The 23,306-nt window shown below is 40.8% G+C and overlaps 1 protein-coding gene across 1 annotated transcript in view; it reads left to right on the top strand.

Moving 5' to 3' along the window:
- Positions 1–23,306, top strand: part of GRIN2C (glutamate ionotropic receptor NMDA type subunit 2C) — a 191,503-nt gene that overhangs the window by 35,943 nt on the left and 132,254 nt on the right. Inside the window, exons 3-8 of the mRNA XM_089654919.1 lie at positions 10,690–11,276; positions 14,587–14,701; positions 14,776–14,987; positions 15,170–15,332; positions 17,729–17,882; positions 20,229–20,354. Of these exons, the coding sequence (XP_089511045.1) occupies positions 10,690–11,276; positions 14,587–14,701; positions 14,776–14,987; positions 15,170–15,332; positions 17,729–17,882; positions 20,229–20,354 (1,357 nt within the window). The remainder of the gene's footprint in view (positions 1–10,689; positions 11,277–14,586; positions 14,702–14,775; positions 14,988–15,169; positions 15,333–17,728; positions 17,883–20,228; positions 20,355–23,306) is intronic.

The raw sequence follows: 23,306 nt of genomic DNA, 5'->3' as shown, positions 1-23,306 counted from the left end.
TGTCAGTCCGCCCCTGGTAATGTTCCAATTGTATGTGGTCTTCCCAGCCCTCCCCTCTCAGTTTTTGCAGATATTGTTGCTGGAGGTAAGGATGTGAAACATTTGCTGCCTTTCTCTTGCTGTGATGATGACCTGCAGTGTTTATTTTCAGTGTGCACAAAGTCATATGTAATGAAAGAGCGTAAAGCAAGGTTTCTCAACCAGGGTTCCATGGAACCCTAAGGTTGCTCCAAAGGTTACAAGGGGTTCCTTGAGCAATAACCAATTTTTGCCTCTTAGATAAGTTCCCACTGACACCATTGATCTTTTTAACTATCTGTAAGTGAGTAAACCTTCCCAATGACCACAAGTGTAAGGAGCATTCCTCCCATCGACCATTACATTAATGCATCATGAGTTGTACATATAGTAATTTTTAGCAGGGGTTCCCTGAGACCTGAAAGTTATTTCAAGGGTTCCTCTGTGTTGAAAAGGTTGAGAAAGCCTGGTGTAAAGTATACCTAAAGGCAAAACTTTAACATTTTAAATAGAGTGGAGAAAGATTAGAACCCCTGTCAGTTTTTATTGCTGTTTGTGCCCCAGTTAGGGAGATTCCCCCTCTCTATTTGTCCTGTTTACCATTATCATTGAAAGTGAAAGCAGGGATGTTGAACTTGTATCATCCAATGCCCGGGACATGTTCAGGGTGCCGGGCAGGTAGTTTATTTTATTCTTCAGCCCTGCTGCGGGCAAGCAGCAGGGCTGACCTGTCAGGTAGTAGCATTCAGGCGGCAGCGCTGCCACCGATTGCTTTCACACAGTGCCAGCCTCCGCTCCCCCCTACGTGTGAACCGCCCACTGTCTCTCATGCTCCACTTGCCCATCTGAGGGCCTGGGACTGGCTCACCGCCATCGGCTAGAGGGGAGGGAGGAGACAGACACATCCACTCCCCTCCCCTTCTTGTCCTGTTGTTATGATGTCACTTCCGGGTCCCTGTTCAAAGATTTCCCGGCCATCAAGGCCAGGAAAGAATGTAATGCAGTGTGATGTGTACTGCATTACATTCAGGGGAGGCATCCAGGGTGTTTTAGGCCCTGTATGTCTCAATAAAGAGAACCTGTCACCAAAAATCATCACATAAGGGACTTTGACCCCATGTGATGAAAAAAAAAATTAAGTAAAGTTTTGTTTCTTTTTTTTTTTACTGTAAAACATCAAAGTTACACAAAAGCACATAACATCCCCTCCCCCCAAAAAAAATTAAGGTCCCCCACATATACCCATGTGCAAATGTAAAAGCACATGCTGGGGTGCCTACGCATGAAACCGTCGATTGCGATACACGTTACATATCTCCGCCCACTCCAGAATGAGAGCAATAATTCTAGCACAAGACCTCCTCCGTACACTATACTGATGACCTATAAGGGGCTTAAAAATTGTTGCCTATAGAAAATACGGGGTACTGAAGTTCTTCGCCATTTCACAGTTGCATGCAAATTTAAGGTTTGACATGTTGGATATCTATTTACTCGATGCAACCTCGTTTTTTATATTTTACAAAGAAATAGGGTCATTTATTGCTTTTTTCGTGTCCTAAAATGAACGTACTTGTATTTTTTTACTGACATTTTGTAATATCATGTGACATAAAAATTTGTAACTACCACTATTTTATTCTCTAGGGTCTCTGCTTTCAGAAAATATAGAATGTTTGGGGGTTTTATGTAATCTTCAGGCCTAAAATTATTTTTTAAACGTGTGCAAAAAACACAAAAACGGCTCTGGCAAACAAAAGCGATAAAGGATAAGCCGGACATGCCCCTTTTCTAACGAGCACCCAATCGGTGCTCATTACACTACAAGGTATCTCCCCTCAATGCTAGTACTAGTGCGGTGGTGGAGACAGGCAGGGAAGGGAGAAGGAGATAAACAGCGCAATGTTAAAATTATTACACGTTTAAGTCGCCTTAAAGCCCCTTTTGATTTTAAAAGCCCCAGACATTCCTAAAAGCACCTCCGATTTAAATATGGTTTTGGTTCAAATGTATTCTTTTCAATCAGAACAAGTAGATTTTAATGAGGGGCAAGTAGATTGCAACACCGATTTATTCCCTGGACATGTAGTTTTTTCAAAAATTCCACACCCCTGTGAAAGTAAAAGGAAATCCCAAATTTTGGGTTGTCCCGAGAAAAGTAACAGAGGGGAAATCTTACAATTTTGACACTAGACCTAGGGGTCCCCAAAGAATTCCCTTAATTTGAAGGGATTTCCTCTTACTTCCTGTTTGGATATGGGATGGGAAGTGAAGGGAAATCTCCACAAGGGGACACAGATGGCAAAAGAAAAAATCTGACGGGTTATAACCCTTCCTGGCTCTATCCAAAACAGAAAAAAAAAGTTTTGCCTATAGTTCTATTTTAATTTTTAAAAAAGGATTGTGCTGAGGTTTATGTGTCTGTGGGATTCTTGCTTGTGGCAGAGCAATGTAATCATAATTGACAGATACAGGTAGGTTTTTGTTTTATTTAATCGTGCTCCCACTGTTAGTACAGTTTGGCCACACCCAACATTTTATGTGGCACAGTGTGCATGCCACAAGAGGTCCTTGTTTTCATGCTTATTGTGAGTCAATGATTCGAAGTATCAAAACCAGAGGATTAGCATGACAGACAGCACATGTGTTGAACAACACATGTATTATCTGAACATACACTATATTGCCAAAAGTATTGGGACATCCCTCCAAATCATTGGATTCGGGTGTTACAATCCCCCCCTTTATAGCCACAGGTGTATAAAATCAAGCACCTAGGCATGCAGGCTGCTTCTACAAACATTTGTGAAAGAATGTATCGCTCTCAGCAGCTCAGTGAATTCAAGCGTGGTACTGTGATAGGTTGCCCTACCTGTGCAATAAGTCCATCCGTGACATTTCCTTGTTACTAAATATTCCACAGTCAACTGTTAGTGGTATTATAACTAAGTGGAAGCAACTGGAAGTAACAGAAACTCAGCCACGAAGTGGTAGGCCACGTAAAATGACAGAGCGGGGTCAGCACATGCTGAAGTGCACAGTGCGGAGAAGTCGCCAACTGTCTGCACAGTCAATAGCTAAAGACCTCCAAACTTCAGATTAACACAACAACAGTGTGTAGAGATCTTCATGGAATGGGTTTCTATGGCCGAGCAGCTGTATCCAAGCTTTACATCACCAAGCGCAATGCAAAGCATCAGATGCAGTGCTGTAAAGCACTTCCGGCACTGAACTCTAGAACAGTGGAGACGTGTTCTCTGGAGTGACAAATCACACTGTCTGGCAATCGAATGGATGTGTCTGGGTTTGGCAATTGCCAGGAGAACAGTACTTGCCTTACTGCTTTTTCTGCCAAGTGTAAAGTTTGGTGGAGGGGGGATTATGGTGTGGGGTTGTTCATCAGGGGTTGGGCTTGGCCCCCTAGTTCCAGTGAAGGGAACTCCTAAGGCATCAGTATACAAAGACATTTTGGACAATTTCATGCTCCCAACTTTATGCGAACAATTTGGATATGGCCCCTTCCTGTTCCAACATAAAGGAAGTGCAAAGGTCCATAAAGACATGGAGCGAGGGGTGGAGAAACTTGACTGGCCTGCACAGAGTTCTGACCTCAATCAGATAGGACACCTTTGGGAGTGGAGACTGCGAGCCAGGCCTTCTTGTCCGACATCAGTGCCTGACCTCACAAATGCGCTTCTGGAAGAATGGTCAAACATTCCCATAGACACACTCCTAAACCTTGTGGACAGCCTTCCTAGAGCTGTTATAGCTGAAAAGGGTGGGCCAACTGAATATTGAACCCTATGGACTAAGACTGGGATGCCATTAAAGGCAGCTGTCCCAATACTTTTGGCAATATAGTGTACATTGAGGTCCCATTAAAATAAGTGGGAAAATCAACCTATGTTAAATCACCAAAAATGCAAGCATTGGTGTGAAAGGGCCCATAACCCCACTTATTCACTATATACTGCAGGATACATTTCTTTGTGTTTTGAATTGCCATAATTAACCCCCTTCGAGACTAGGGTATTTTTGTGCTACTTGCTCTGTCATGCAACACTGTACCCAAATTAGCCCAATATTTTCTACGTTCTACTACTACATGTGAAAGTGAAAAATCTGGCACCAAGACATCTCATGAATAAAAGATTAATAACTTTACTTCATTCATTGAATAAAAGGGAATCAATATCTGTATATATTACACATTTCAACCTCCTACTGTATATAGGCCTTAATCATAATGAACAATCGCTTACGACACTCTGGTCAGCTTGGCACCCCTCTCTCTTTTCTTTTCTGTTCACAGCTTTGGGGTTCCAAAACCTGACAGAGGAGGTAGAGTAGCTCAGCCTGTAGTCAACTTATCACTAATTAGAAGTTGCTCACAGCCTCCAGATTAAAGCGGAGTTCCATACAAAGGGGTAAGCTAAGGACTCGTCCTCTGCACCCCATGAAGAATTGGCACCTTTGGGGAGTGGGGGGAGCGGGTACCTGATTTTGACAGGTAGTCACTCCCACCTCTGCTCCGACTGCCTGGGCGATCGAAAGCGGAAGTTCTCTTCCCCCCTCCCTCCCACGGTCTTCTGGGACACGTGACAGGTCTCTAAAGACTGTGGGACCATTCAAAATGTGCAGCACTGCTCTCGCATGCACAATGGGCATCCAGCTGTGAAGCTGCAAGCTGTCACAGCCAGATGCCCACAGTTAAGATGCTGGCGCCAGGGACAGAAGATGGCAGGTAAAACCAGGTGAGCACCCTGCTGGATCATGAGAAAGGTAAGTGGCTGTTTTTTAAAAGCCGGCAACTACAGTTTGTGTAGCTGCTGAATTTTGGTTTTTTTTACAGGAAACTGGAGAACTGTTTTAGTCTTGGTTCACACTACTGTGACCTGAAAGTCGTGTGACTTACAGTGCAACTTTGCCAGGCGACTTGAGTACACTTTGAAGCGACTTTGAAGAGACTTTGACGACATTTTTTATATTTATAAGCCCCAGACTTCGTTTCTTTTTCTTTTTTAGTTTTTTGCCCTGATCACAGCCTCAGAGCTCTTTGTTTACAAATGCAGAGACAATGTTTGGGAGCAGTTGGGTGACAGTGACTGCAATAATAATCCCTAGTATTGGTAAATTATTGCAGTCACTGGAAACATTGGCAGGGAATTTTAATGTGGTCTCTGGCACCAGTAGTGAGGGATATTATTGCTATTACTGGCACCAATGCTGGTGGTTATTATTGTGGCCACTAATACCAATGCTGGGGTTATTATTGTGGTAACTGACATCAATGCAGGGTTTTTTTTATTGTGGTCATTGGCACCAATGCTGGGGGGAGGGTTTATTGCAGTAACTGGCACCAGTGCTATGGGTTATTACTGCAGTCACTGGCACGAGTGCTGGGGGTTATTATTGTGGTCATGGATAACAATATAGTTGTTGTTATTGCAGTCACTGGAACCAATGCAGGGGTTTTTATTATGCTCATTGGTACCATTGCTGGGGGTTATTTTTGAAGTAACTGGCAACAGTGCTGAAGGTACTTATTGCAGTCATTGGCACAAGTCCAGAGGGTTATTATTGTGGTCACGTGCACAAGTGCTGGTAGTCATTATTGTGACCACTAACAATGCTGAAAGCTAATAATATGGCCACTCACACCAATGCTGGAAGTTATTATTGGAGCTGCTGGTACCGGTGCAGGGGGTTATTATTGTGGTCACTGATACTAATGCTGGGGGCAATATTGCAGTCATTGGCACCAATGCTGGGGGGTTATTATTGTATTCACTGGCACCAATGCTGGCAGTTATTATTGTGGCCACTGACACCAATGCTGTTTTTTTTTATTTTGTGGTCACTGAAACAAGTACTCAGAGTTAATATTGTGGTCACTGATACCATGGGGGGGAGTTATTGAAGTCACTAGCACCAATGTATTGTGGTCACTGACACAAGTGCTGGGGTTATTATTATGGTCTCTGATAGCTATGCAGGGTTATTATTATTATTGTCACCGATACCAATGCAGGGGTATTATTGCTGTCACTGGCACCAATGCTGTGGGTTATTATTGCAGTTGCAGTAACTGGCAACAGTGTTAGCTGATATTATTGTGGCCACTGACAACAATGCTGGGGATTTTTATTGTGGGAACAAGTTCTCAGAGGTATTATTGTGGTTACTGGCACCAATAAAAGGGTTATTATTGCAGTCATTGACACCAGTGCTGGGAGTTATTTTTGCAGTCACTGGCACCAGTGCTGAAGGTAATTGATGCTGCCACTGGCACAAGTGATGGGGGTTATTATTATGGTCACTGATAACTTTGCAGGGGTTATCTATGTAGTCACTGGCACCAGTGCTCGGGTTTATTATTGTTGACACCAATGCAAGGGTTATTATTGTGGTCAATGGCACTAATGATTGGGGTTTTTATTGCAGTAACTGGCACTACTGCTTGCTAGGGTTGTTATTGCAGTCACTGGCACTGGTTCTGAATTGAATTAATGTGGTGAATGGCACAAGTGCTGGGAGTTATTACTGCAGTCACTAATAACAATGCTGAGAGTTATTATTGTGGTCAATGACACTAATGCTGAGTTATTTTTACAGTCACTGGCACCAGTGGTCAGGGTTATTACTGCAGTCAGTGGCACCAATGCTGGTGGGTTATTATTGTGGACACTGATAACAACAATGGGAGTTATTATTACGGTCAATGGCACCAATGCGGAGTGTTATTTTTGCAGTCACTGGCACCAGTGGTTGGGGTTATTATTCCAGTAACTGGCAGCAATGCTGGGTGTTATTATTGCAGTCACAAGCAGGGCCGTGGAAAAGGAGGTACCACCAATCCTCCTGTACGGGGCCCTGGCCAGCAGGGGGGCTCAGGCAGCTGAGTGAATCAGATGTGGGCTGGGAGGGCGATCGGCAGAGCAGGGGAGCAATCACTGGAACCGATCCCCTGTATGGCTCTCTCTGCAGCAGCTGAAAGCTGGCTTCTTCTCCTCTCCCTTCTGCTTTCATCTGCTGCAGAGAGAGCTAAACGGGATGGATTTCAGTAATTGCCCCCCATCTGCATCCCCTCCACATCCATCACCCAGCTGGCCAGAACCAACTCTTGAGGGAGTCTATTCCACATTTTCACAGATCTCACTGTGAAGAAACCATTCCATGGAGATTAAATTTCTTTTCCTCCAGACGTAAAGAGTGCCCCTTTGTCCTCTGTGATGACCTCAAGGTGAATAACTCTACCCCGAGTTCAATATATGAACTACTGATGTAATTATACATGTTGATCATATCCCCCCTTAATCTCCTCTTCTCAAGAGAGAATAATTCAGTTCCTCTAATCTTTCCTCATAGCTGATCTCCCCCATGCCTCTTATCAGTTTGGTTGCCCTTCTCTGTACTTTCTCCAGTTCCCCAATGTTCTTTTTGTGAATTACAGTAAATTACAGATCTCACTAGTCACCTCTGAAATTCTGGTATAGAAAATATGCTTTAAAATATATGATTAGATAATTGAGTGTAGTTTTTGGATTTACAGATGGAGCCTGCCTACTCTTTCCCTCTTGAATTACTTCTGATGAGCACTATTTATGTTCTCTGCAGAAAATTGGCATGATTTCTAGACTATGTGTCAAAAATAGGATTCTGTCTCATTAATAAGGATGAGAGTCTCTGAAATCTGTACAATATTTATATAATATATCAGCTAATATACAGTCTAATTTAATTATTTCAAGTAAAATCTGCATGCTCGCTCCCTCAGAGATAGTGGCCTCTCCAAAAACGGTATGAAAGCTGTGCTGACAAGTACTTTAATATTTTATCTGCTGCATAAAACAAATGATAATTTACTTGTATGGTGCAATCTGCTTGTTCTCACACAATGGACATTCTAAAAAGGTTAAAAGGGTATGCAGCATATCTGTAAAATATGTCCTTTCTCACTCTATGAAAAAGGAGACCCTTTTTTTTTGTAAAATTGCAATCTGATTATTCTCTCCCTCATAAATTGCAGCTTTGACAATGAAGGACTCAAAGTTGTGTTTCAAGATGTATTTCAGATGCATTCTTTCCATCTTGAGTGTCCAAAACAAGGACACTGATATACAATTTCCTTTTGTAAACTGTTGTATCCCTCCAGACTTAAGAACTGTTCACATTGATTTGTAAGTGTGGTTGCTAAGCTGTAAGCTTTTCCATCTTCAGTGTGCAAAAAAGCAAACTAATTTTTAAACACTATACACCGTTCCAGGTTGGTCCGCTCTTGTTATTTAGCCCCAAGTGGATTAGGTGCTGGGCCGGCTCATATCGCAAGGCATCAAACATGAAAATTGAATGACAGCACACTGATAGTAATATGGTCTTTAAAGTATATTTTCAAAAACCAAAAAAGTCCAAACAAAGCACAAGGTAAAGAGCAAATGTTGATGCGGTTCATGCCAACAGGCGCTTAATCACAACACATTATACACAGCAATGCTACCATTTAAGTACTCAAGTAATCAAGCATGTCCAGATGTAACCAATCTGTGTATATGCTCTAGCAAAAATGCTTATACAATGCAAGATAAACATTGCAAAATGGAAAAAAATACAAAATAAACCAAATATAAAGAAAACAGAAATACATAAATCAGAGAGTGGAGGTGATATAAAATCAACCAGCAGTATGAATATGAATGTGAATAGATGTTAATATTGGATACAATAAACTCTAATCATAAATCCAAATCCACATTCATAAATTCACATATTAGCTAAATTCATTCACATAATCAAAGATTACAATTAACAAAATTTGCACAATCTGAAGTGTCAGCAAGAAAAAATTAACTATTCATAAAAATGGGTAACATCCCATTTGAAATTTATTGTTTGTTTAATGGTGCTAAATGCCTGCTCAATATCTCACAAATAAAACAAAGTGTTCAAAAATGCTTTCCAGCTGTGGTGCTAGCCAGTATTCTATATCAATCACTGGTGTCCAAAAAAAGTCACATTTTTTTAATAGATGTCAAATGCCTGCTTACGCTCTCAGACACTGTGGTCTATCCAAACAGGCTTTTCAGCTGTGGTCCACACGTTTATGGTACTACCATCATTTCTGTCCAAAAAAAGACAGATAATCAGATAATAAATGCCTGCTCAATTTCTCAGAAATTTCAGTCTGTCCAAACAGGCTTTCTTGCAGTCATGCAAACCTATATGCTATTTTCAGTGTGGGTGTCCAAAAAAGGACACTCATTTTTTATGGATGATAAATGCCTGTTCAATCACAATGAGTCTGTTCAAACAGGCTTAATAACTGTGTTGCAAAGGCTTAAAGGTGTCCTTCAAAACTAAAAAGTAATGCTGCAGTGCAATCAACAATGCCACTTTACAATGCAATGTCTCAGTGTAGTGACAAAAAAAGTAAAAATTCTTAATGGGGTGTGAGGAGGAGTAGAGTGATATGGAGGTTTAAAACATCAATTCTCTACAGACCATCAATAGAGTGACCTAATACAATAAAAATAATTGTGATGTTGAATATAAACCACAGAACAGTCCCTGTCCATATAATGTGTGTGTAATTTTCCAGCAACCATCAATTATTCATATGAGAACCTCCACCATTGTGATTATGGATACATATCGTGCTCCACTAGCTATGAGAAATGGCTGCTTACACAAAACACACAAAAAAGAACTCCATTTGTTCAAGAAAAAACCTGCTACTGTGAGTTTTCTCATGGCTGCAGTCAATCTCACCCCACAAATGATTAGAAAACCGAACAAACATTCCTAAAACAGAACATTTCAAACCAAATTCTGCTGGTGTACTGTATGGTCAGCTTTATTTTTTGTTTTATTTCAAGGAATGGGTGCTTGATGGGGGAAACACTATCGCAGAGCTATTGGGTTCTCCTGGCAGGGGGAGTTACATAGTTAGTCAGGCTGAAAAAAGACAAAAGTCCATCCAGTTCAACCATTAAAAAAAAAAAAGGTTATAATCATATACCCACAGTTGATCCAGAGGAAGGCAAAAAAAACCCCAGCAAAGCATGATCCAATTTGCTCCACCAGGGAAAAAAATTCCTTCCTGATCTCTCGAGAGGCAATCGGATATTCCCTGGATCAACTTTACCTATAAATGTTAGTATCCAGTTATATTCTGTGTATCTAAGAAAGAATCCAGGCATTTTTTAAAGCAATCCACTGAGCTGGCCAGAACCAACTCTTGAGGGAGTCTATTCCACATTTTCACAGCTTTCACTGTGAAGAAACCTTTCTGTGTTTGGAGATTATACTAAGTTCCAGGGGGGGGGGAGCCGGGGGAACACAGTGATTATTGTTATTGGCTTGGCTATAGCCACTGACAATAATCGCATGAAAAATCCGACAGTATATTAAAAGCCCCAGTCCTTCTGAAACACTTAAATATATTTAAAGGGGTTTCCTATTGCTTCCTATCCCTACAGGAAATGAGGTGAAATCTTTCCATAGGGGAAAAAAACCTGACGGAGCATTTATCTGTTCCCTATTCTGTTCATAACTACAGAAAATTAAAGGAATCTTGGAGTTTAGTTTAAATACAGTATAGTTTATGATATTCATTGTTTTTACTTATTTTGGTATTCACTCAGAAGTTGCAAAAACATCTCATTACTTTTTCAGGAGCCCAGTTCTTCCTTCCTGCAGATGGCAGCCTCGGTGGAGCAACAGCTTACAGTTATATTCAAGGTGCTTGAAGAATATGACCTGGGTCCATTCTCTGTGGTGACCAGTCATTACCCAGGACACCAGCTTTTCCTGAAAACAGTGAGAGCCCTGTGTGAGGCTATTCAGCCAGGTTGGGGCCCCCAGGATGAGTTGATATTAGAACCAGGCACTGGTCCACACGGGACCCAGCATGTGCTTAAACAAGTATCTGCTCCAGTGTTTCTACTGTTCTGCTCTAGAGAGGAGGCTGAGGAGTTATTTTTTGTTGCTGGTGAAGCTGGACTTCTTGGACCTGCCCATATTTGGATTGTACCAAGCTTCACAATTGGTTCTCCAGAGCAGCCTGCTCATTTTTTCCCTGTTGGATTGGTAAGCGTTGTGACTGATGGCTGGAGAAGGAGTTTACGGCAGAAGGTACAGGATGGCATAGCAGTAATTGCTGCAGCAGCTAAAAACTATCTTCAGAGGCATGGTGAATTGCCAACTCCTGGAGGAACCTGCTTGGCCCCAATGCAAATCCAAGGAAATGACACCTTGTATAGGTATGTGTCGGGAAATTGTGTTCAGCACTTTAAACACGTCATCGTTTTTTAGTACATTATCTCTTTATAGTACAATCACGACTGTGTTGTAAATTATTTTATGATATTAAGAGACTCGATACTCAAAGAAAAAGGGGGAATATTTAGTGCAACGGGGGGTGGGGGCATGGGGACAGGAATGCATGTCCACTGGATGTAAAAGTCTTGATAGGAGCAATCATGCAAAGTCACTTAGACCACACAGGTCACTCAGATAAGTTCACTCAGCTGTTGCCTAGTCCTTAGAGCATAAAGCGACAGTGGAAGATGAGCACAAAAGGAAAAGGGGACAAGCGCCAGCTAAGTGTAGCAGATAAAACAATTTTAATGTGTAGCCAGCATCACAAGTCTCCGTTCGCCAGGTGGAGAAACTACTGTGGTCCCGCTGATGGGCTGTGGGGGAGGCTGCCAGGGCTTCCTGATCAGCATAAAATGCAGAGGCGGGCGGATGTGACATCACAGCTGGATGTATTATACAGATGTGGTGATACATAGCGGAGCATGCACTCCTTCCTCAGGCCATAACAGCACCATGTTGAATGAGGTACATATGGGCAAAGGAAGCATATACAAAACATAGTAGCATAGTAATGGTCATATAAAAAGCATATTGAATTATCATTTTTATGAACAGTACTATGCCACTATGTTTTCTTTATATGATTCCTGTATTATTGTGGTGGCTGGGTTTACTGTCCACTGACCACTGCCTTCTTTGCCCATATAAACCTCATTCAACATGGCGCAGTAATGGCCTAAGGAGCTCAGCAACGCGCTGCAATGTCTGTCCATTACATCTGGTCGTCACTTCACATCCGCTCATTTCTGCATTCCATGCTGATCAGGAAGCCCTGGGAGCCTCCGGCGCAGCCTATCAGCAGAACCACAGCAGTTTCTCCACCTGGCGACCGTGACTTGTGATGGCGGCTACACATAGTGTTACATGCCTTTCTTAACGTCACTTCTGTCAGTGCATTGATTTTATGAGCATTAAAGAGTAACTCCACTTCTGTTGAGAAAAAACCTTCCTCTCTGTGTGCTCTATGTACATTTCAAGGATTTAAACAAACTTTGTTGCAGATTCCTACCTTTTGCTATTCTGACGAAAGAGATGTCCATGTGGAAAGTGAATCTAATACGATTGGTTTCATAAGTCAGCTGCTGCACCTGCAGGGCTCTAATGAGGAAAATTGCAGGGTCTGCATCCCTTTAAACATGATTTCCTATTGGAAGTATTTCATCAAAAATTTAATTTTTGTTGCAGGGGATGCCTGATATCTGACTTGCATCTTAGTGCAGACCTCTGGGAAAAACTGTGAGCCAATCACACAACCAGGAAATGATGTTGCTGGGGGGGGGGAGTGTACAGAACACCTTCAGGTAGCATTGTAGCATGACCAACTTGTGTCATTGTATATGCTATATTAGCTATATAAAGTGGAGTTAACCTTTAAAGTTATCTGCTACACTTAACTGGTCCTCATTCCCTTTTTTTTTGATACTCACAGACCATCTCCTATTAATATAGTGGAATTGCAAACTAAGCCGAATCGGTATAAAGATAACATTACAATACTATAAAGATAGTAAACATAACAGCAATTATTTCATTTTTCCACTGAATACCTTAACACAGTTTAAAAATGTAATAAAAAATTATACTTATCTGACCAGTCAGGTAAAGTTCATCATAATAGACATGAGTTGAATGTCCCAATCATCCATGTCAAAGGCCATCTGCAGCAAACTTTCAACCATAGTGATTGGTCATGTTTGCTTCCTTCTGCTTTATCTTCTCTGTTCACATAAACACACACTTTAGAGTAACCTGGATGTGCATGTGTAATTGGAAAACACTAGTCAAAGAAATGTTCTAGAGGTGGTATCAAGTCCATCCCATATCTTATGGCTGTGTTAAGTTAAAATAATTCTATCAGTCTGCTTAAATGTGCTACTTAGCTCTACTAGACATTATCAATGGAAGTCCTGTTCCTTGCATCAACTTCAATGTTGAATCTGACAGACAACTATGTAGGGGAAATTATCCTGGCAAAGTACTATCAAATTGCTATGGAAAGTTCTTTTGGCCCCTGTCCATTCACTATGTTTTATGCTTCTGCAGCTCTAATGATTAGCATACATACATTCATGTATTTTATGCCATATTCTTCATACTTAACTTATGTTTGTTTTAATATATTGCCAAAGTTGGCAAAGTGTATGTCCAACCAAATCATTTTTCTTTAGTCTTTAATATTGTGAAAGGGTTAGAACCTATTGAGTTTTACTGTTAACTGGGACTTCAAAACTGGAGATTTTCCCTCACTTCTTGTTCTGCTAACAATGGTGTCATCAGACAGGAAGTAAGAGTTGACCTCCAACAGCAAGTGATACAGAAATATATGCTTTAGTTAAATAGGGGAAGTTTGGAACATCTGTTATGCTAGCCATACACTAGTTGAAAAATCGTTCAAACGGGTTTTCGAGAAATGAACACATGTTCGTGAGAGCAAAGGATATTGCCATCATGTAATGATCAAATTTCAAAGATAAATCATTATCACATAATCATCATGTAAATAAACTGGTTTTTCATCTGTTTTTTGTTTCTGGGTCACATATGCGCAGTACCAACAGTTCAATTTTTAACGGGCGTTACCCTTTAACCGGCTTTAAGCAGGCATTAAACACATTAACCTTTTAATTTATCCAAACTTTTCCTTCGATTTTTTTTGCTTAAAAACATCACTACCAATTTTCAATTTGTGCCCATTAACTGGATGAAAAAATTAACAAATTGTCCAAATAACAGATTTGCACATGATTGTTTTGTCTAGTGTATGGCCAGCATTAGTTTTTATTGCTGTCTGTGTTCCTGTTGTAGATTTTCCCTAACTTGACTGGTGAAACGTTTGACAGGGAAGAGAAAATAAGGGGAAATCTTGCTAATGGATAGTAGTATAACCCAACAGGGTTATAAGCCTTTTCCTACTTTACCAAAAGCTAAAATGTTTTGGAAGGACATACAGTTTAAGGTGTACCTAAAGTCAAAACGTATTTTTTTATTTTGGATGGAGTTGTTTTTTTTTCTTAATTCCCTGTCTGAGTTTAAACTTGTATCCATTGTAACTCTTTGCACTAGATGTTATATTCTGGTTGCATTCAGCATGTTTTATTCACTTATAGTTCATTTACATTCTTTTCTATTTAAAGTCCTATTATCTTATCTCTTTAAAGTTCTCATTATTCGTTTTCTGTGTCCATCTTTTAGGCATATGCTCAATATAGTTTGGCAGGAGAGAGACCTGTCCTTCACTACTCAAGGATTTCTACGAGATCCTTCCATGTTAGTTATTACATTGACTCCTCAACGAGTATGGGAGGAGGTAAGATATACTCTATCTTCTTCTTTTCAGCTGTGAAAAACTTCCTCAGCCAAGGAAACTTTCCTCTTCTCTAGGTTGGCAGGTGGGATCATGGTATAATTCGAATGAAGTACCCTGTGTGGCCACGTTATGGTACTGGTCAACAGCTTGTGACTGATACTCGTCATCTAACTGTAGCCACCTTAGAAGAGAGGCCGTTTGTTATTGTTGAGAGCACAGACCCAATAACGGGAGACTGTGTGCGGAACACCGTGCCGTGTCGCAAGCAGAGCAACCTGACTTTGAGGTAAATTGAGATAAACTGGAAGCTCACAATACAAAGCAAAGATGAAAGGTTTATTTAAAAAAAAATTTGTGGGTAGGGGCAAGCTAATTAAAATGCTAATTTAGTGCTTGAAATCTGGTAAATATATTTGGTTTACTCCTTTTTAACTGGCACATCACTTTTTTTTTTACTTTAATTCTTAGTAGTTCGGGTGAACCCTATTCCAAGTTGTGTTGTAAAGGATTCTGTATTGACATCTTGAAGAAGTTGGCTAGAACTGTTAAGTTCTCATATGATCTTTATCTGGTGACCAATGGCAAGCATGGGAAGCTTGTACGAGGGGTATGGAATGGCATGATTGGAGAGGTAAGAACTTGCTCTCAATAATAAAAAGAAAAAACAATCCTGCGTTACCTTTTATAAAATGTTGATATAAATACAAAATAATGTGCTTTCACTAAACAAATAAGTGGCTTCAAACATGTGATTGTGTTCCCACAAAAATAAAAACAAGTGACAATTGATAAATGCTGCACCTACTCAATAGTCAAATACAAAATTCAAATATGCAATGTCATAAAATAAACATATACACTACCAAAAATCTCTTGTGTGTTTTTTAGCAATAATAGTCTCTAAAATACTCCAAACAAATAACCCATGTGATTGTGTAGTTTTCAGTACTCCAATTGATTGATCAGTGCTCAATGGTTCCTAACACCACTTCAATACGCTCACCTCCATCTTTGCACCTACATGTGTTCAGGTCAAAGTGCACCTTCCCCTGCTGGGGATCACTCCAGATTCCACTTCCAATGCCTTTCCAGATAAAAAAAAAAACTGGGTTTAGTTAGCAGTAGTATATGGGACTTTTTGGAGAAATGGTGCGTATCCTCTTTAAGAGCTCGGACATGAACTCCATGGTTCTCCCCTCACAGGGGAGAGGGGTGACCACAGAGTTCATGCCTAACTTCAGTCAAACGTGTTTTAAAGAAAAAAGAAACTTGGGCTTTATAGCCCAACTCCATGATGGAAAATGTTAACCTTGGAGGTAGAGAGAGATGCTGTGTTACTTTACTGTATTCCAAACTCTGGGAGGCTTCAGCATTCTTCTCCTCTTCCTGACACTCCAGGCTGTAGGCGGCCCCTCAGGGTCATCACACACAATGCAGTGCTGTTAGTCCTGCATTGTATATGGGGAGATAAGCATGCGACCACAGACTGAAACAGTCACACTGATGGAGTAAGCCTGCTGGAGCAAGGAGTAAAGTAAGTATTACAGCTTATTACTCTACCCCTATATTTAATGAGCATGTAACCCTTGCAGTGTGGGGGGAGGGTATTTTTTTCCTTGTTCCTGGAGCTGGGGTATAAGCAGTTTGTGTACTAAAACAGAATACTATCTAGTTAAATTCTTTCACATTAAATAGGATCTTCAGTCTGTTAAAAAAAAAATTAAAAGTCAGCAGCTATAAATACTGTAGCTGCTGACCTTTAATAAAAAGACACTTACCAGTTCAGGTTCCAGCGCTGTCTTCACCTGGGCCAGTTCTTTGCCAGTCTTTGGGTAACTGGTGCTGCCAACTTTACTGTGGAAAGCCATCTTTGACTCTTTGTGGCTTTACAGCCAGCTCACTGTGCATGTATGCATCATACTGTGCTTTGTGAATGGTCCTGCAGTCTGCTGGGACTAGACATGTGCAATTTAAATTCATTCTTCGAACTAAAATTACATTTTTGGAGATTTGGATGTATCCGAATTTCCAAATGGACATAGTGACAAATCTGAACAAATCCTAAAAAGTTCTAACAAAATTTTTGGATTCATTGAGAAAGGCCAGTTGTTAAGGAGCAGGTGGCCATCACATCCTTAACAACCATGACTCATCTGCTATCAGTGGGATTCCCCACTGCTAGCAGAATGTAAACTAAACAAGTGCTGGTTAAAAAAAAAACAGCATGATGGTCCCCCCAATGTATACCAGGTCCTTAGGAACCCCCCCTCCCCTTTTTTATCTGTCATTAGGTGAGTGGCGGGACACGGGACTGCTTGTATTAAGCAATATTTCTGGGGGTGTTTTCATACGTTTTTCGTGAATGATGTTGGTTCTACTTTGCAAAGCACCCCCACATGTTGATGGCATGTGAACTGGTATGGTTCAGGAGGGTGGGGCATGCTCGCTCATCCCCCCCTTTCCTGGCCTGTCAAGCTGTATGCTCGGATAAGATCCTGGTATGAATTTTGGGGAGGGACCCCACGCCATTTATTAAAAAATTTGGTGTGGCGCCCCTTAAAATTCATACCAAGTCTAAGAGTCTAGTATGGATTTTTTGTGGACCCATGCCATTTTTTTTTACTTTGGCATGGTGTTCCCCTCAAAATCCTGAAGGACCTGATATGAATTGAGGGGGGACCTATGTATGCTTTTCTTTTTTCAAATTGTTTTTAACCAGCACTTCTTTCGTTTAAATTCTGATGATAGCGGGGAATCACGCTGACAGCAGAGGAGTCATGGTTATTAAGGATGCTGCAGCGGCCTGCTCCTTAGCGACCAGGCTATTCTAAATGACATGAACTGCATACCAAAGATACAAAACAAATTCCGAAAATGAATAGGGTCCATTAGCAAATGCATCCGAAACAAATTCTTCAGTTAATGAATGCATCCGAAATCCTAACTTTTCTGCTGTCTCAAGATCTTCTTCTCCCTGCTTGCCATATTACATTTGTTTTCCTTCCCTCTCTTTACACAATTCTGCAGGTATATTACCAGCGTGCTCACCTAGCTATTGGATCACTCACTATAAATGAGGAGCGTTCAGAGATTGTGGATTTTTCAGTTCCCTTTGTAGAGACTGGAATCAGTGTCCTGGTATCCCGAAGCAATGGAACCGTGTCTCCCTCAGCCTTCTTGGGTGAGATAACCAAAATTTAACACTTGTGTCTTCCCTACAAAATATTATTCTTTAGCCTTTCTTTGGAGGTATGCATTCAAGTGGGATGGTTTTTCCCATTGTCTGTTTTCTTTGAATGGTTCATGATTCCCTGCCTCTGGTTGACATTTCTGATTTCTGAAATTGCTGATGTTGTTAAAAATTAAACTATTTAAATATAGCTTCATACTGTTTTTGTGTTTTCAGTATATTGAGGAAGGAATAATGGGATTTTTGGTATACCAATATAATAATTTTCTCGTAGCACATCACAGGACACAGGGTATCTTCAGATTCATTAAGATAGGTTATGCTGCCATCCTTAGGTGACTGGACATTGGCAGAAAAGACAGGGAATCTGCTCCTCGTTATAACATTTCTCAGCTAGACAGTGGCATCCCCAGGCAAGTGCGGGGGGTGCGCGCCGTAACAGGTGACACCTATCGCACAGGGTGACACCGGACCCGCTCCACAAAAAGGTAAGTTTTAAAGCAAGCCGACGATCCCTGCAGGATGGACCTAAACTGCAGATTGAGCATAATGGATTGGAGTCCGATCCATTATGCTCCCTAATCTGCAGATTCGATCCATCCTGTGGGGATTGTCGGCTTGCACCCTATGTGGGGTTAACTGATCTCTCCACGAGCTCCACGAAAAGGTAAGTTTTAAAGCAAGCCGATGATCCCTGCAGGATCTTAAAAATCTCAACCTAAATACATGTGCATGACATGTCATCTATACATCACCAAAGCAATGTACAACCAAAGCTCTCACTTTCGCCAAGTTTCACGCAGAATTTCACATTTGCTCTTTATTCTAACTTGCTGTCCATGATGAAATAGCAGACATGGTAATGCACATAGTCAGAATAGCACCAGTTGCACAGCTTCTGATGTACACAGGACGATGTCTTTTGGCACACTGACATATGAAGGTTAGTGCTCCCTGTGACTGTGTATAGCCTTGTGCTGCCATCTGTTGGTGTTTTACAGAACTAGTCTCGAAACTTTTTGATACCACCTTGCATTTTCCTATTGGTCAAATGCTCTTAGCCTATAGTGTTAGACTATTTTTTTTATTGGTGAATGTTAACTCTCAAGGTTGAATGTTCATATAGGATTGTAAGGGAATGTTACACGTCCTTCAGCAAACAGCAACAAAGAAATGATTACAAACATAATACAAACATTATTATTCATTATGCTTGTATGAATGTTGAGACATTTGCAAAGTGATTTTTTATAAATAGACCCCTATGTGTCATTTGTACAAGTATGTATAAGTATATCATCTTTATCTGCTGGCACTGTTAGAATGAAGATCAATGTTTGCTGTTCAAATATGTTAAAAGTTGCTTTGGGTATACTTATTTTTTCACATGACTGTAGGTGCATGATCTTGGCTTGGCATATCCAAAATTCTTCAGGAACTTATGCTGTTTCTGTAATAACTTACACTTATTAACTCTTCTTATTCCACCTTTGTTGACATTGCTTGTCCTACTTGCATCATTTTCTGAGATTTCACCAGGACCAGTTAACCTAATATCAAGCTAGAGCCTTTAAACAATTAAAGTTGAACTCTGAGCAAGCAAACAAATATATGGATAGCCTGTAAATATTTGTTTGTCTTTCACAATGATTATAGGTTTTATATTACATAGTTACATAGTTAGTCTGGCTGAAAAAAAGACAAAAGTCCATCCAGTTCAACCATAAAAAAAAAGTTATAATCCTACACCCACAGTTGATCCAGAGTAAGGCAAAAAAAACAGCAAAGCATGATCCAATTTGTTCCTACAATTCCTTCCTGATCCCCCGAGAGGCAATCGGATATTCCCTGGATCAACTTTATCTATAAATGTTAGTATCCAGTTATATTTTGTGTATCTAAGAAAGAATCCAGGCCTTTGTTAAAGCAATCCACTGAGCTCGCCAGAACTCTTGAGGGAGTCTATTCCACATTTTCACAGCTCTTACTGTGAAGAAACCTTTCTGTGTTTGGAGATTAAATTTATTTTCCTCCAGACGTCAAGAGTGAATCTTGTCCTCTGTGATGACCTCGGGGTTCACCGAGTTCACTATATGAACTACTGATGTATTATACATGCTGCTTATATCCCCCCTTAATCTCTTCTTCTCAAGAGAGAATAAATTCAGTTCCTCTAATCTTTCCTCATAGCTGAGCTCCTCCATGCCTCGTATCAGTTTGGTTGCCCTTCTCTGTACTTTCTCAAGTTCCCCAATGTTCTTTTTGTGAATTGGTGCCAATATATTGTCAATATATAGTGGTGAGATCCATATAACAAAACCTTTTATTTTTCCCTAGAGCCATACAGTCCTGCCGTCTGGATGATGATGTTTGTCATGTGTTTGTCTGTTGTTGCTGTGACTGTCTTCATCTTCGAGTATTTCAGTCCCATGGGATATGACCAAAACATCAACAATGGAAAACGTAAGAGAATACTTTTACATTATCAGTCACATTTAAAACAAAAGCATGAAGAAAATTACAGTATGCATTTATTTAAAGGGTTTTTGCGGTAACTGGTAACATGGAATTATTTAATACGTTTTGATGATATGTATGTTGGATATCATAGATCCCACATGGAACAACACCTGGTTAATCTGCTGATTTATATAATTCCAAATCAATGGACATACGTTAAATGGCTTAAAGTGGAACTTTACCCATAACAACTTGATAAAAAAAAATAATGTTCTTTAGCAAGGAACATACATCCCACACTAATAAGTATGCTACCAAAATTAGCAAGTGGTCTAAATTGACTCCAGTATTGCTCCTGTTTCTTCTTTCTGGAGGATGCCATTTTGCTGAATCCCAGAGCCCCTGAACAGCTGTAAATCTTTAGGTTTTCAGCAAATCTACCTCTACATTTTCGGCACAGTGCCTAAAAATAGAGAGTAACTGAGCATGTGCAGAGCAGGGTGAGAGATTGAAGAGTATAGGCACTTATTTTAATGTTTTATATAGCTACCCCCACAAAAGGGTCCAGCCTGAAGGGATCTATCAAGACCTAGTTTTCTGACTAAAGTTCCACTGTAAAGCGAAACTAAACCCACCGATTTAACAGTTTCAAAAAACAGTTACATTCCCAGCACATGCCGGGAATGTAATTGTTATATTTTCTTGTGCTCTCAACCATACTGTCAAACCATCAAAAGGGCTGGTCTTATAGCTGATCACATGTGCAATACCATGGAAGTTACAGATCAAACACAGGCTAAGATGGCAGCTTCCTTGGCTGAAATTGAAGGGAGGGTTTAGTTCCGCTTTAGCATCACTGACACTGCTTCTCCTGCCTCATTGTCCTCCATTGGATTGCACCTTAGCTACATGCCAGCAGTCAGGGAGGTGGAGGTGATATCTTACTGTCCCCCAGTACTTGCATATACAATGCTTACAGAGTTGCATTTTTCAAATACACCAGCCATGAAGTCATCTACAACTCATCTAACACTTCCTAAACCACATATTTTTCTGACTTCCATACTTCTGTAAAACTGTTTTGTGCCCCCCCCCCCAATTGGGGTAAATTTTAATATCTTTTTCTATGTAGCATACTGCCCTAGTTAGGCTAAATTTAGTTTTTTGCTCTACTGTGTTCCTCGGAGCAGCAACTTATTTTCTGGTCTGGTCAGATTTTCCTAGGCTTGTTGGTTGATTGCTCCTGTCTGCATCTGCAGGAGGCTTCCAGAGGTAGCGTGGGAGCAGTAGCCACTGGGTTAAGAGTGTTTATCTGACCTTGGCTGGTCCCTGGGAGGGGGCGCTTGGTTGATGGATGGGATGAGGGGAGATGTTTGGGAAGCCTGTTCAGCAGAGAGATTCTTATGGGGGCTGCAGCCCTTAGGAGGCAGCCTGTGTATTGAAGTGCTGTTGTTAGCCCTCAGCATATGCTTGGCTGTGGGCCTTGGAGAACATGGACTGAGAGACATTTGCTGGAGGGCATTACCTGTGGAAGCTGAACTGGAGAAGTTCCTTTTCTTTCACTAAAGTGTGTCGCATGGAAGCTGGATGACAATAGCTGTCCTTAGACATTGTGAATAGGACCCTGATCTAGGACTCCAGTTGTGCATGTGCTTTGGGGATTTATACCAGAAGTTGGTGCAAGGAGTAAGACTTTTTATACAAAGTCTCAAATCAGTTGGCTATTTCATCTACCTCCAGTAAAGTCTGCAGTTAGAGCAGTGTTTCTCAACTCCAATCCTCATGGACCCCCAACAGGTCATGTTTTCAGGATTTCCCTCAGATGAAACAGCTGTGGTAATTACTAAGGCAGGGAAACTGATCAAATCACCTGTGCAAAATAATGGAAATCCTGAAAACATGACCTGTTGGGGGTCCATGAGGACTGGAGTTGAGAAACACTGAGTTAGAGGATATGAGATTGAGACACTGCCCTCCTGTACTCGTTTGCGGTTGGAAGTATCCTGCACCCTAGTCCCTCTGTCCTGTTAGTTACTGAAATAAATCCACAAAAATACATCCTGTAGGTGGAGCCTGTATTAGACTTTAGGTCTGATACCCTCAAAAGACTTCACTGCCCAAGACTTTGCCTGCTACTCCAGAAATACTATTATTACAGCAGGAATTACAAATAAAACCAACTTGCACTCACTATCCTATGTGCACTCACCATCCTCCATACACCTCCTTATACTTAATAGCACTGTATGCTTTTTAAATCTTATAAATTCACATACTAACACAGTGTTTCGCAACCTTTTTTTCAGTCAAGGCACCCTGTAAAGTAATGAACAATCTTGAGGCACCCATTAAAATTATGGACAGTCCCAAGGCACCCCATTCTAAAATGTAAAAAAAATAATAGTTTTCAAAAATGCTGCAACACCCACACAAGTAGGACACCCAATGTTAGAGAGGATTTATTCTTCCAAAGCAAATACACTTTTTCACACTGACGCTGAATAGTATTCCAATGTTTCTCTTCTCCCTCAGTTTCTCTCTATCACTCAGCGAATTTGACTCCATTACTGACAGAGAGGGGCAGGGAGGGTCAAACAATGATGCCATGCAGGTGACCAACATCCTCCATATTAACTGATGGCTTCATTGCTTGTTAGGAAGTCAGTGACTAGAAGCTTGTAATGGTGCACAATGAAAACCTAAGGCTAAAATGCAGGCTTGAGTAAACTGCTAGTTTGCATTTTTGTGCAATTTTTACTCATTTTGCCAAGGCATCCCTGAAAAAACTTGGTTGAAAAAGGCTGCACTAACAATCATTTCTCACGTAAAGGCTAAGTTCACCTTTGGGGAAAAATTAATAAATAAACATATTTTTGCAGGGACTGGCGGTACTGGTAGTGCTCTCATTCACAGCCCCACACAGCCATGCTATTTTAAAAATGTGACAGCGGGTGT

The sequence above is a fragment of the Staurois parvus genome, unplaced genomic scaffold (genome assembly GCF_062004578.1).
Source record: "Staurois parvus isolate SC_StPar_1 unplaced genomic scaffold, SC_StPar_1.0 ptg000813l, whole genome shotgun sequence".
Taxonomy (NCBI): domain Eukaryota; kingdom Metazoa; phylum Chordata; class Amphibia; order Anura; family Ranidae; genus Staurois; species Staurois parvus.
The sequence above is the reverse complement of the archived record's forward strand: the minus strand, read 5'-3'. Positions and strand labels throughout refer to the sequence as shown.